The sequence below is a fragment of the Pelecanus crispus genome, chromosome 2 (assembly GCF_030463565.1).
Source record: "Pelecanus crispus isolate bPelCri1 chromosome 2, bPelCri1.pri, whole genome shotgun sequence".
Classification (NCBI taxonomy): Eukaryota; Metazoa; Chordata; class Aves; order Pelecaniformes; family Pelecanidae; genus Pelecanus; species Pelecanus crispus.
This window is the reverse complement of record NC_134644.1, coordinates 97,698,138-97,711,954: the sequence shown is the minus strand read 5'-3', so window position 1 is coordinate 97,711,954 and position 13,817 is coordinate 97,698,138. Positions and strand designations below refer to the sequence as shown.

At 37.3% G+C, this 13,817-nt stretch overlaps 1 protein-coding gene across 1 annotated transcript in view; it reads left to right on the top strand.

Annotated features, from left to right (window-relative positions):
• Positions 1-13,817, top strand: part of COBL (cordon-bleu WH2 repeat protein) — a 117,206-nt gene that overhangs the window by 72,186 nt on the left and 31,203 nt on the right. Inside the window, exon 10 of the mRNA XM_075705035.1 lies at positions 2,534-2,704. Within this exon, the coding sequence (XP_075561150.1) occupies positions 2,534-2,704 (171 nt within the window). The remainder of the gene's footprint in view (positions 1-2,533; positions 2,705-13,817) is intronic.

Here is a 13,817-nt window from a genome sequence, read left to right as displayed (position 1 = left end):
TAGAACTGAAGTACAGTCAAGCTGGTTCAGTATCTCATGTTCCTAAAGCCTGAAGACATTTTCTTTTCCTGTAGTCCTCCAACAGTTTGACATCAATTGACCATCTTCAGTGAAGTTTTTCTTTTGAATTTAGTCCTCAGTTTTATTATGAATCAATCTCTGTTGAGTCTTTAGCTAATCAGTAGAAGGAAGAACTGGTGCTCTCAAAGGAATGCCGTACATAGCTGGAGACAACAAAAGAAACTCTAGTCTTCAGCTGGATGTGACACCACATTTAGTCTCATACAGGAAGACTGAAAAACGTTCTCCCAGACCTCTGTCATTATCTGACTGCTGGCTTATTCATATTGGTGGGAGCTTTGCCCGAGTGAGGACCCCAAGATTATGCTTTTAGCAAACAAAGTGATTTTATGATGGGTAAAGCTATGAGATAATAACCCCACATACTGGAACTCATTTTTCAGTACATTAAGGGAATCATTCTTCAAGTGCCGTAATGCACTCAGTGCACTTCAATTCGTGCCTTTGACCTCATGTTTCATAAAGTGCCTAAGACATACAGATATGACATCCTGTCATACATAATTGCTTACATTACAAATGCTTCACAGTTTAGAAAAAAACCTCTTGGCTTTGTTCCAACATTTATTTTCAGTAACCGCTTCACATTTAATGCCTCAGCATTTATGTAGCAGCAGGAGTCCATTATCTTGTGACATGTTCGACTCCATTGACATCTCTTATTTAAACCCTCTAAGGGGAATGTCATCTCTGTGCCATATAACACAGGAGTTTTCAGCAAATTAGCTTACTTTTAACCATTGCAGATGTCACAGTCTGTCACTCCTCATGCTTTGCCCTGTTGCTGGTCACTTATTGATGACATTTGGTGCTTTAACTTTTTGTAAGTCTTCATTTTATTTTGTATCAGTGCTCGGAATGTTGCAGATGAAATAAAGCACAGCGGAGCCACTTTTAGTCCATTCAGTGCTGCGTACATAAGTGCTTGCTGGGCAGACTCTGCTGATATAGGATTCTGTAGTATCGTTTACTTTAATGGAACCTTATTAATTTACACCAACAAAGAACTCGTCCCATGGTAGCCCTATCGTCAGTGCTTTTCATTTTCTGCTACTTTCTTGAATGAAGGCGTTCATTAACAAGAAAAAATGTTACAGCAAGGGAAGGATGGTAAAACAGCCTCTCTTTGGGGCCCTTGCAAGAAAATGATGAGAAAGCACAGATGGCTCTGAAAGCAAGAGAGAAAAGCTGTGAAAAAAGCAAGACTGTAGTGAGGGGGAAAACGTGCTGCAAGAAATAGGCAGCCGCATGATGGAAAAAGGATTAAAGCTACCTATGTATCTCCCAAGTTAGCCACATGAATCAAAGCAAAAGATCCTACCAAAAATATTCTCAAACTGGCAAATTTATTTCAGTATTCAATACTGAATCACTTATTCTGACCCCAAAGCATTGTGCCCAGTTTTCTCAATGCAGTAAAAAAGGGTCTGCACGTTTGCCAGCATTAAATTGTCTTGAATCTCTGGAAGCGAGTGACTCCTAAGTAGAAAATCAAGTGGTTTAATCTTTTTTCCTCCCTCTCGGTGCTACTTCCCTTCTCAGCAGCACCAGAGCTTGAGCCTAAGAGTATTGGAATGATCAGAATGGATCAGACCAGAGGTCCATCTCTGCCAGCATCCGTCTTCAGCAATGACTACAGCAGATGCTTAAGGCAGGGTAGAGAGCAGAATGAGCAGGTAGTCATGGTTTCTCAGTGCACTTTCAGCCTCTTAAGGACTTTCTAAATTGCAATTAGCTCTAGGTCTGTACACTACAACTGGCAGCAGCTTTTTAGCATTGCAAGTGGTTAATAGACTATAGTGCAAAGGTGCATGTATTTATTTAGTTATTGCACATTGTACTGAAATAAGCCGCCAGCCAAAGTTATGAGCATTTCCTTTGATAGCTTAAAGTGTTTTAAGCAGTGTTGTTTTGCAAAAAACGACTTAACCATCTGCTTCTCCACAATGTCAAAATAATAAAAAACCTACTCAGAAAAAGAAAAACCTGTCAAGATACCTACTTCAAAATACTGACCTGAGGCATTTTCATCTTTCTCTCAAAGAATCAGGAAAATAGTCACGTAAAGTATCTTAGAGGTAAACAAATTTAGGCAGTTTGGCACTTAAGAAGATAGAAACCACATTTTCCACATTTCCTTACATAGCTTTTTTCAATTTTTTTTTTAAATATTTTTTCTCCTTCCTTATGTCTGCCAAAACTGGTGATTTTAACTGTTAGCTGTGATGTACACGTATGTGCTGGGCCCAATTCTGTTCCCATTGCTGCTGGTTTAAGAGAGACCTAGGTTTTCCTTCTCCCTTAATTATTTGGGAGTAAATAAGAGCAGAATTAGATCCAGAGAGACTTTGAATGTGGGTAAGAGAAAATCAATGTGTGTTTAAAAAATAACAATAAACAGAGCAATCATTATCTTGACGATGAAGTAACTAGTCAATTGATCCCCCTGTAGGTGATGGACGGCAGGTGCCACAAAAGCCTCCTAGAGGCACTGCTCGTGGTCCACCCCAGTTAGTGATCCCCCCACCCCCACCTTACCCTCCTCCTGACAGAGACATTGTGGATCCAGCAGTCTGTTGCAGAGAAGCAGATGTTACAGCACCAACAGAGCTGGTACCTAAACGTATGTTTGAAAATATATGTATTTGCATTTCCACTCTTTTGATGGTTACTCTCAGGGGTAGCTTTTCCAGACTTTCCTCTCTGCTCTCTAGACATACGTGTCTGTTTTTTCCTTTTTTTCCAGCCTGTTGTCTTTTAAAATGCCCAATGCAGTGTAACTGATTAATATAAAGTAAACAAAGCACTTGTTTGGAGACAGTTTTGCGGATGATACCTGGCCATTGTATGGAAGCATTTAAAAACAACCATCGAGCCATGTGACTTTGTGCAGCTGGAAGCAAAAATCTGTTGTCTTGTATTAAATCTCCATGTTTGTTTTTCTGTATTAACATTTTTTTCTGTCTCTCTAGAGTTGAATTCCTTTGACAGTCAATAGGTCTATCAGTCTGGGTTGAAAACTAGAGGTTGTCTCCCGTAGGAAAATGAAAGCATTTTCAGGAGCTGTATATTGTTAAAGGCCTTCCTGTCCTAATGGGCACATCTTCCTTGCCATCCCTGGATAGTCCTTTGTGATTTCTTCCCCTTCAGGTGTAACAGTTATCAGACAAAGAAATATATTTTCCACATCCTTGTGTATTTGTGAAAAGCATGTTTTCATGCTACTTTTTCAAGCTTATCCATCGACTGTCTTTAAATCTTTGTACACAATCCAAGTCTTTGATCATGTATTATGTTCCCTCTGGGCTTGCCCTGCACGCCCATATAGATCCTGTAGAGGCAACGAAGCTCTGCACGTTGTGGCATCTCATGGACACACTTCCTTTGAAGGTTAGGAGGGTGTCTCCTAACCGTGGGATAGAGAAATGTCTCCATTAGTGGCTAATTTGACAAAAAATGTTTTTCCGGGACACTTTCTTTACCAAAACTATTCTGCAGGTAGCAGTTAGTCTGATACATTAATGTTGGTGTGTTTGCTGTTGGATACCAGCTAAATCTGAAGTATTATTTTTCAGATCCGTGCTGAGGTAATACAGATTGACAAGTTTTATTGGGGGGGAGAGGAGGAAATTAAGGAGATCCATACTAACAGAAAACCTGAGTTTTAATGAGGATTAACCCTAATTCATTTTTACCAGCATATGCACAGAAATCATATCATACTTAAAATCTTTCTTTTGCTAGATACCATCAGCTTGCCTACAATGTTTTCTTTATTAAAAATCCATTGTGGCCTTCTTTGCATTAATATTTCTGCTTCATTTGAGTTTCTACCACTGTTATTTGGCAATGCTTTCCTGATCTAACTTGGTGATCAAATACCCTTTAATCAATGCAGCTCTGATTTTATCAGCCTGATCATTTGCTCTTAAACAAACACAATATCCCAGCCAAAAGGATTTGATTAAGCTTCTACATGGAAACGTAACACGAGTTTTTATTATCCTCAGTTTACTGAGAGCAAAAGAATAGTGCTTAGTGGGTACTTATTTTATACTTAAAGTATCAGTGTTGGAGAAGGACAAGTTTAGCTTTATAATTATGCTGTGCTCTACCTAGATAAAGATACGCATATAGATTTACACAAGAGAAATGTATATAGATGTACCCATGAGAGAAAGCAGCACGTATGACAGATGCTAATTATATTGCCTAATGCCACTCTGAGAGGTGCTTAGATACTGTAGCGATTGAATGGTGTAAGAACAGAGTTTTGCAACAATGTTTTTTTATTGCCTGAGAGTGCCTCAAGCAGTGCAAATAGGACTTTGGCGGCAGATTCAAAGAACAAGATGATTTTCAATCTTCCTCTAACCTCAGTAAATGTGTTTTCTCATAAAACAAGGTAGGAAGGAGGATAAGCTACTGATGCCAGCTATTGATGAAAGGCATATTTGTTCTGAAATCACTCTCAAAACAGCTTTCTCTTATGAGGATTGTGGTCTTCCTTTGCTGAGTGGGTGACTGTCAGCAACAGTTTGTCTTTCACAAGATGAGATTCCCATTCAGCCATTAAAATTCTGTGATCGTGTGGAGTTTAAATTCTTGTTCCTTACGATCTGCCACTGTCTGTGGGACACCATGCCTCACCCCTCATTCCTCCCCAGCAAACACACAGCTGACCCATTGTGCTCTGGGAAACCCCATGTTGAGGAATTTTCATTTCATAGAGGATGGTGATAACCGCTCTTCACGGAGTTTTCCAAATTTATGTGGAGCATAAGTCATTCATGAATAAGGCCTTTAGTAAGATACTTGGGCTTTTTTGACTCTAGTGGTAAGAATCTCTTCCACAAACAAGAGTACAATTGTTCCTCAAAGTTTTTTGCTCTTCAATCTTTTTATTCTCATTACATGACCTTTCCTCTTAATTTTTGGTCTGGTAGGCCCTTAGCTACATGTTGTATGCATGTCTAAAATGATATGTTTATGGGATCCTTTCTCCTTCCTTGTCTTACTAACCAGATTGTTCATGGGCTGTGATTCTAAGATTGACTGCGCTCTGGGAATGCAGAAATGGAGATTGTCACCTCTGTTGCATGGCGTTCAATTATGTCACATAGCTTGTGAAGTTCCCAATAAATGAGTTAATAGTAAGCTCTGTGCTACTAACCTCAGGTAAAGAATGCATATATTGAAACACTGCTGCACCCAGACAAGCAACTAAAACATGCTGCCTTGAAATGTTTTCAGCTAGCTTATTACAATAAAGGCAATATTCCTGTGAACCTCCATGATTAGCTCTTTATTTGACTTGTTATGACCTATCATTAAGAAATGCAGTAAGAAATTAAAAGCTGTTTGGAAAAGAATAAACAGGTCACCTTCTTGTAGAGTGAGATCCTGAAGATAAATTCTTCACTCTGACACTGGATAAAGTACTAGTGAATTCAGGGTTCACACTGGCTTGACAACTGATTGATTTTTAAATTTTGGAAAGTGTTCTGTCTTTAAAGAAGTGAAATCATGATTTGAATGTGTCTTTGTTTTTAACTATAGATCAAAATAATCAATCGTCACTTAACCAGAAAGTTTGAAAGGAATGAAGGAGTGGGTATAAGCATTTCCCAGTTACTTTTTATAGATGACATATATACTGCTAGTTGATGGATAATACCAGGTTAATTTCAAGGAACAAGGAGAACAGAAAGGAGCCTTGTCCCCATATCTAATTTTTAATGTTTTTCATTATATCATTGATAGATTAACAGGTAATACAAGCCACCTGACAAAAGCTGTGACAGTTTCACAAGCAATTCAGTCATATTTCTTCAGTCACCTTAGATACGTATCTAGTCTTTCACAGTCATTAGGATAGTCTGTAAGGGTTGGACTTTGTTGACTTGAAGCGAAAATAGGTAGAGAAACTCACAGAAAGGAAACTACATTTTCTTACAGTGGTTCTAAATTACTTGAGAACTGCAGGCTGCTGAGTAGGGAATTTTGCTGGCCTGTCATAGTGCACTGCCTCAGAAGGCATCTTGTCAAATGGCCCAGCCTTTTGTTTCTTAGAGATGGTCTTTACAGCAAGAAAACTTGCAAGTGTGACTTAGGAGGCTTATAGTGCCACCACTCCTCTTACTCATCCAGCCTGATACGAGGCTACAGAATGAAGTTGAATCTCCAACATCATCTATCTAGTACCTTCTGGAGAATTAAAATTCAGGCCAAGTAAAGCAGAATTTGTAGACATGCTGGATACCAGTAGGTGTTGTGCTGCTGGGATTGAGTTAGCCTATACATGAACCCAGGGAGTTAGTCTCAAAGCATCTGTGGGATTCCAAATTCTAATACATGTGCCCATTCCTTTGGGTGTCTGGTTCTTTAACGTTACTGAGCATGCTAGCCATTCTGCTGTCTGACCTACACAATATTTATAATTTTATCCTTTTACTCTTTTCCCTCAACAGTTTACTGTTGTGCATCATTCCCTTCATATACCAAGCGCGTCTGACAGACCTTGCCTCTTCCTATGACCTTCATACCTCTGAACCTCCTGTTGCCTCTGCTACCCTGATTCTTCTGTTGCCCTCCTTCCTCCCCTGCTGGAAAAGAACCTTTTTTTCTGACTGAGATTTTGGCTTCCCTTCTTTTGGAACTCACACATTCTCTTTTAATTATTATTGATTATTTTTGGCTGTGGTTCATACTCATTTGTGAGATGTACGCTCCAGAACTGAATGCTGTGTTATATAAATCTATATATCAGCCTCAGAAAGATTATCCATATATTTGTCTGTTCTTTTACAAAAGATTCTCTTTTATTTTGAGCCATGGTTTAATTTGATTTGGTGTTTCAAAGAGTGTGTTTTTGGGACAGGGTATCTTACTTCAGTGCTGTCTAAAGATTTAATGAAAACTTCCTAAAAACATTTTTCATTTTTTTCTGTTAGCCTAAGTGTAACATTTTACATTCTGTAATACATTCTATTTTTCCTTCATTGCGTATGTTTTATTCCTTTGGAACAAAACTAGAACTGCACATGGCCTGGTCAAGTTGAAGTGCAAGATTCTTTCTGTATCTTGGCTATCAATCAAGCTGCCGAGAAAAAAAGAAAGATCTTATATATTTGTTGGATATATAAGGGGCCTAAAAGGAATTCTAAGAACTAGTACCAAATGCACTAATTCATAGGCTTTACATCTCCTTTCATCCTGATGCTTAGTATGAGTAATTTTACTTTTATGCTGGAGACATCCTGTGCAAATCAAGGTGTGTGTTCTATTTCTGTAACAAAAGATGCAAACACTCTTTGCTCAAGATAAATCTTGTTCCACAAGTCTCCTTTTTCAGTTGTACTAGGAATAGTCAGTGAGTTATAATTAAAATATCAGCTAGAGGATTGTACTTAGGAAAAACTTCTTTGCGCTGAAGAAAGTTCTTCATGTGAACGGCCCATAAGGCATATATTTTTAATCATTCTGAACTATAAACATAGGTTTTATGAGTTGCAATGGTGCACACACCCAGAAGTATTCTGACCTCACATGTACTGTGATTTAAGACATTTATGTTATTTAAATGAGTGAGTTGCAATACATAACTCTAATTTAAATGATGAAAAATTATTGTTTTACCCTCGGGCAAATAATCATGTTCATCTTGAACCCTTTCCAGGTAGGCAAAATGGAGAATAAGAAAGCAAAGCATTCCTACAGATAATGTGAAACATGACTAAAAAGGGGTTTGACGGTTTTTAATACAAATATGACATGTAGTTAATAAGTTTTAAGTGATGTTTCAGAAAGTACACGTAATACCCTAAGGGTCTTCTAAGAAAAGTGGAGTAGAATTGAACTCTCTGCACTGCCAGGTACTTTGTAATAGCTTCTTAAGACAGGACAATGGTTTAATTGTAAGTCTTCTCTTAAAAAAAAAACTAGTAGGTGTTCACAATGTGAAGATTAAGAACCTAATTTACCCATTCTCATTACTCTATTTACATCCTATTTGTAACTCCACAGAGTTACATGCCTCATGGAGTTCAGACTAGTATAAAAATGGAATAATGAAGTGGTGAAACAAATTTTTTTACATTGAGTACGATGTAGAAGTACAGTGGATTGTAAAAGCAGTTCTTTGCATTGACATAAGTTTAGCTTACAGGAGGCTCAAGTTTTCAACAAAATTACATTTTCAATGAAAAAGTTTCCTTGCTTTGAAGGAATACAGCTGTGACCCCTCTCCACATAGCTGACAAGTTTGCTGTTAAAAGCTGTCTCTTCTCAGGTGGTCTGCTCAAACTTTAAAAAGTTCTAGGTGAAAACTCAAAAAGGTCATTACTTATCCTTAATTTACTTTTTTTATTAAAAAGCAAAATTTGCCTCTAAATATATCTTTGTGGGAATTAAGATTTTCTGTGAAATTCCTATGTAAAATATTTTAAAGACCAGTTTAAGCTAGCCAGCTCTGCCTTTCCGAATTTAAAAAAAAATTCCATGCTTATGCTAACTCATATCCTTTGTTTCTTACAATTTCATAACTGCCAGGTATATACATAGTATTAAACAGAACTTAAAAAAAAAGAAAAATTGCTGCATCTTTACAAGAAATCATTTTAATTATAAGAAATTATACTGTAACATTAGCATGTTTAAAACCTCCCATTACTATACACAGTGTGGGAAAGAACTTTCAGTGACACTCATTAAATACAAATCTGTTGAGTGGAATCGCATAGATACTCTATTTCACAACTGTTAAATCATTAATTGTGTGTGTGCAAGGGGGTAAAGTGTTTAAGCAAAGTGTGATTATGGGAACGTGAACTCGACAGAAGTTTGGTTCACGAGCACCATCTCAGCGCTGAGGTACAGTCGGAGAACCCCTGCTGGTTTCAGGCTTCAATCCAGGATTTCTAACATCACCTAGATTGGGCTTCCAGAAGAGAGTGAGAGTTTTTGGCCAGTTTGATGGAGTCTTAGGTTAGCAGTGATATGAAAGGACACTGGCCTGGTTTTACTCCTTTTATTTTAACCATGGAGACATTAGAAGTGTAATCAGAATGACATGGAGAAGTTGATAACACATTGACTACTACAGTTTTTCTCCAAAATGCTCTTACCAGTGTTAGTAAGAAATATTCAGGATTTTTCTGCATTACCAAACAACACTGCTCAGATACCGTCCTTCATGATAAGATATCTCGGGTGAAAAACAAATAATCAAAAAAAACCCCCAAAATTGGAAAATACTGTTGAGCCCTTTCAGGAGGAGAAGTAAATGCGTAGCTAGCTTATAAATCAAAACAAATTTCAGTATTGCGACTTCAATGTCAGTCACATTCAGTGCTCCTACAAAATAAGGACAGATGTGTAATTTATGATTAAACCCGTTCTGATACATGATGAATGTGCTCAACCCCTATGAAATCCAGTGAATTAGAAGCAGATTAAGTTTCCTGATGCACAGATTTTACTGAATGGCCATATAAAACTTTTTTTGTGTTGACCACCAGAGGGAGCCGATGTTGTCCCAGATTTGCAGTAGGTAGCAAGTAAGAATAATGCTGAAGATGACTTATAAGCTAATAGATACCACATTTATACAAAGATTTTCAGTTCTTTAAGAATGCCATAAAATTAAACCTAGTTTACTGAGTTGTTTTGTTCAGCAACTAAAAATAAAAATACATATTTTTTTCTAGATCTTTTTTAATCATTTTCATCACAAATAGGAAAATGAAGATAAAATATTTGCAGGTGATGCCACTGTGATGGCATCTTCCAGATGTAAGCTCAAATTTTTACCCTAAGCATTCTTGCAAAGGGTGGTGGCATGTTGGGTTGGCTATTGTATTGCATAGATGCCTATATATTTATGGCAGCTGTGTTCAAGGTGTGGAAATTAGTGCATATAGCTGGTGTATGTGCTTAAGAACAAGTGCATAGGAGTAGGTCAGATTTAGTGCCAATATAGGAAGATGTGTTCTGCTGGAAAGGTTTATCAACTTGAGTTTTAGCATTTTAAAAGCATGAGCAGATTGTTTTAGTATCCATCCTCTTTCACAGACAAATGACTTCGTTACTAGCAATTCAGTCATTCAGAGAATAAAATCTACGATTCAGGGACTCTCCAAACGTCCTTAAATGTCTTTTCTACATGTAATGCTTTCTTTTTTTTCCTTAGAATTGAAATCTTTGAGGATTGCAATGAATGTTGTCTTTCTCACAGAGCAGCTGGATTTTTTTCTTTTCCAGTGATGGGGTTGTAGAATACTAAACTTTGAACTCATTCCATTTTTATCTTTAGAAAATGTGCTACTGGTCCAGAACTGAAGCTTATTCTGGGCAGGTAAAATATGGAGAGAATATTCTAAATATATGAATGGAAAAAGGAAATATTTCTCTTCTTGTTCATTTTTAACTGGAACAATTTAAAGCTGTCCATGGCATCTACAGTGCTCAAATAAGTGCCAAGGGAAGGTGATTGGCAAAGAAATCACCCAGTCCAAATTGTATGATGAATTGCAAAGGCCTATCATGCATTTATTTATTAAACATATGGCCATGCAATCTATCATATGTCCATCATCTGTCCCTGTATTCTGCATTTGTAAAGTAAACTGTGTTGTCATGATTCTCATATGCTCATCATTTATGTTTACAGCCACTGTAAGCCCTCTTTATTGTTCCATCCCAGTATAAAAGTGCCTCTTTGTGAGAGTTGGGCCATGTGTGTATATGACAGCAGTTCTGTCTTCCGAACTTGGCTTCCAGTCACTACCATGACTCTCAATATATATTTAGTACATGCAGTAGGCACCATTTAACTTTCCATACTAAAATACATGTTATTTTAGAAGACAGAATGTAACTTATTCCATCCCTCCAAAATTACAGCCATGTTGTGTTCTAATGTCATTGCAAAACTATGAACTCCCCCCTCAAGGACAGTGAGACAAACTTGCTGTCACTACTTACACACTTCTTTTTCAGATATCTCATGTATAGTATGCAGACAGTCTTCTGTATAGCACCTGTACGGCTAGAGAAGTCCACTGCTAAAATTCATAAGAAGTTGACAGAACAAAAAGTGACGTAATTAATTCTTTGTTTATCCAGAAGAGCTTACACATAATAAACCCTTCTGATTTTTGGTGAGGTGGAGAAGGGGGAAGGTGATCTTCTACTTTTCTATGCAAGAATCAGCTGCTTTATTCCCTTGTTTATTGCATATTCTTCTGTGATGCTTTGACTGCAAGTGGTAAATGGCCGTTGAAAGGATCAAGCCCAGTAGCAAGAATGAACTACTTCAGAAGTTGATAACATACTGAATGGTTATCAACTACTGAGTCCTTTATATCCCTTGAATGTTCCTTGAACATGAAAGATTTTTTTTTTTCCTGTTCAGTTCTGATAAGAAAATTGTAAATTTGGGTCACCAGATCTGCTTCATTTTCTCATGCCTTGAGAAAGTTCTAAAGAAGGAGACTCAGTCAGGTGAAGGTAACACCGGTTGGAAAGGGGTTATTTTATATTCCCTTACACGTTCATTCCACTGCCTGCCACGATATTGGAAATAATACCTGTGATTTTGCAGACTTTGAGCCAGAAGTCAGTCCTACTGTAAGGGAGCAAAATTCCTTTGAATATAACAAAATATTTTCTGGTTACACTTAAGTATGGACTGGACTCCAGTGAATCAGATAGTATTTCTAGCCTCGTTTCCTGATATTTAGGTTTTTAACTGGTTATTTACCTATTTCATAGAGTGTGGAATAAAACTTAGCTTCACATTTCGCATCCTGACTAAATCTAAAGACATTTCTCTTCTAATTCCCTTGCAGGCCAGCTCTGCAGTCCCAAGTGGTCTGTGGATAAGCTGTGAATGTTTATTCTAAGTGAAAACAAATTCCCTGTTTTCCTCTTCCTTAGTCGAAATAAGAGCAATTTAACTCTGTGAGCCGTACCTTTAATAACTGAGTGGCATCTTAAATGTACTCTGTTGTACTTGAACAGTGGCATATGAAGAAATCGTCACAGCCATACAAGTAGAGAGACTTAATGCTTTATCAGTAACAAGCTGGACTAAACATCTGTGACCAGCCAAATACATGCACATGGTGTGAGGGGGTGTGTGTGAGAACTTTAATCCTGGCTATGAATTTGAAGTTATGCTCGGTTTACACATTATGGATGGGCCAATTCAAATGGGAAGGTTGGTATTTGAAATGGCATTGAAATTTGTAGTGCAAGATCCTACTGATTGAAACGCAGGCAATGCACAGAGAGCTACAGAAAGCAAACTGTTGAAAATTTTTGTATTCCCTGTTCCAGGTAGGTGATAATACCCATACCAAAGTGCTTGTCCATCCTTAGAGATGCTCATACTCAGCTTTTCCTATTACCACTTCTAAGTCAGTAAACACTGACTAAAATGCCTGCCTGCTTTCTTCTAAGAAATTGAGAATTCTGGCCATGCACATTCACTTCTGAGTTTTAGGGCCTGAGGGAGCAAAAGGCTGAGAGCAGAGACAGAGTCTCTTTTGTCAGCTCCTTTTGTGGATTCCATAATTGGTTCCTGGCATGGATAAAAGAATTACTTTCCAACCTACTGTACCATAAGCAAAGGTGGGGTGTAATGGAGGACAAAGATCTAAAACAAAAGAAGACCAAGGAAGGAGTGACAAAGGAGCACTATGACTGACAATTTTTTTTTCTTTTAAGACTATTGTGATTAAAAGGTAGAAGTAAAGTTTCTAAATATATGGTAACCTCCCGTAAACAGTGAAGGACTGCTAGGAGAGTATCTACTTGTTAGAGCAAACAAACAAAACAACTAATTTTTTCACTCAAGCACCTAATGAAAATTATTATTGACACCTGATTTTTAAAGCATGTAGATTAGCATTTTTCTTCTTTTCTCTCCCATGATTGTTTCTTTCCTCAATTTTTTCACTGGACAAGAGGTTGAAAACTAAAGGGGAAGATATTTTTTCAGTTTGTAGAAACATGAAAATTAATGGAGAAGTATTTTCAACATTTTTTTCTTAACTGAGTGAAAACATGCAACCAGCTCTGTTTATAAGGTGTGTCTATCGGTGTAACAGTAAAGACTTGAATGTAAGAACTTAAGAATTCTTGTAATTCTTAAATTATAAGAATTATGATGAATTATATAAGAATTATAAAGACTGTAAGAAAAACTAATCTACCAGCTTTAAGTTCAAGATAAAAACTTCCTTTACGTGACTTTTACTCATAAGAGATGGAACATTTTGGAAGCTAAACAGACTCATACTTGACTTGCTATACAGAAAGCCTCATAGTGGACTGCTAAGGTTTTTTGGGTACTACCAGTCTCTCAGACATGTTAAATCAATGCTCAGGAGTGACAGGATTCTTTTTTACCAGGTAAAACTTACCCTGCTTTCTCCCCAAAAACGGGAAAGACTTTTTTTTCTCAAAAGAAATCTTATTTCAATTAAATGCAACATATGTGAACATTTTATTGATTATTTATAATTTAAAAATACATTTTTTTACTTTTAAAACCCTTCTCTGCTTGCCTTCAGAAAATGAGAACAGTATGCTGATGAACTGGCCGGTCAGTTAAAGAAAGTTAGAGGATTGAGTGTCCAAGTTTTCCAAGTGAAAACATTTTGGGGGGGGCGAGGGGGAAACATGCATATACTGTAATTTGCTTGTTTGCTCCACTCCCTTGTGGACATGCC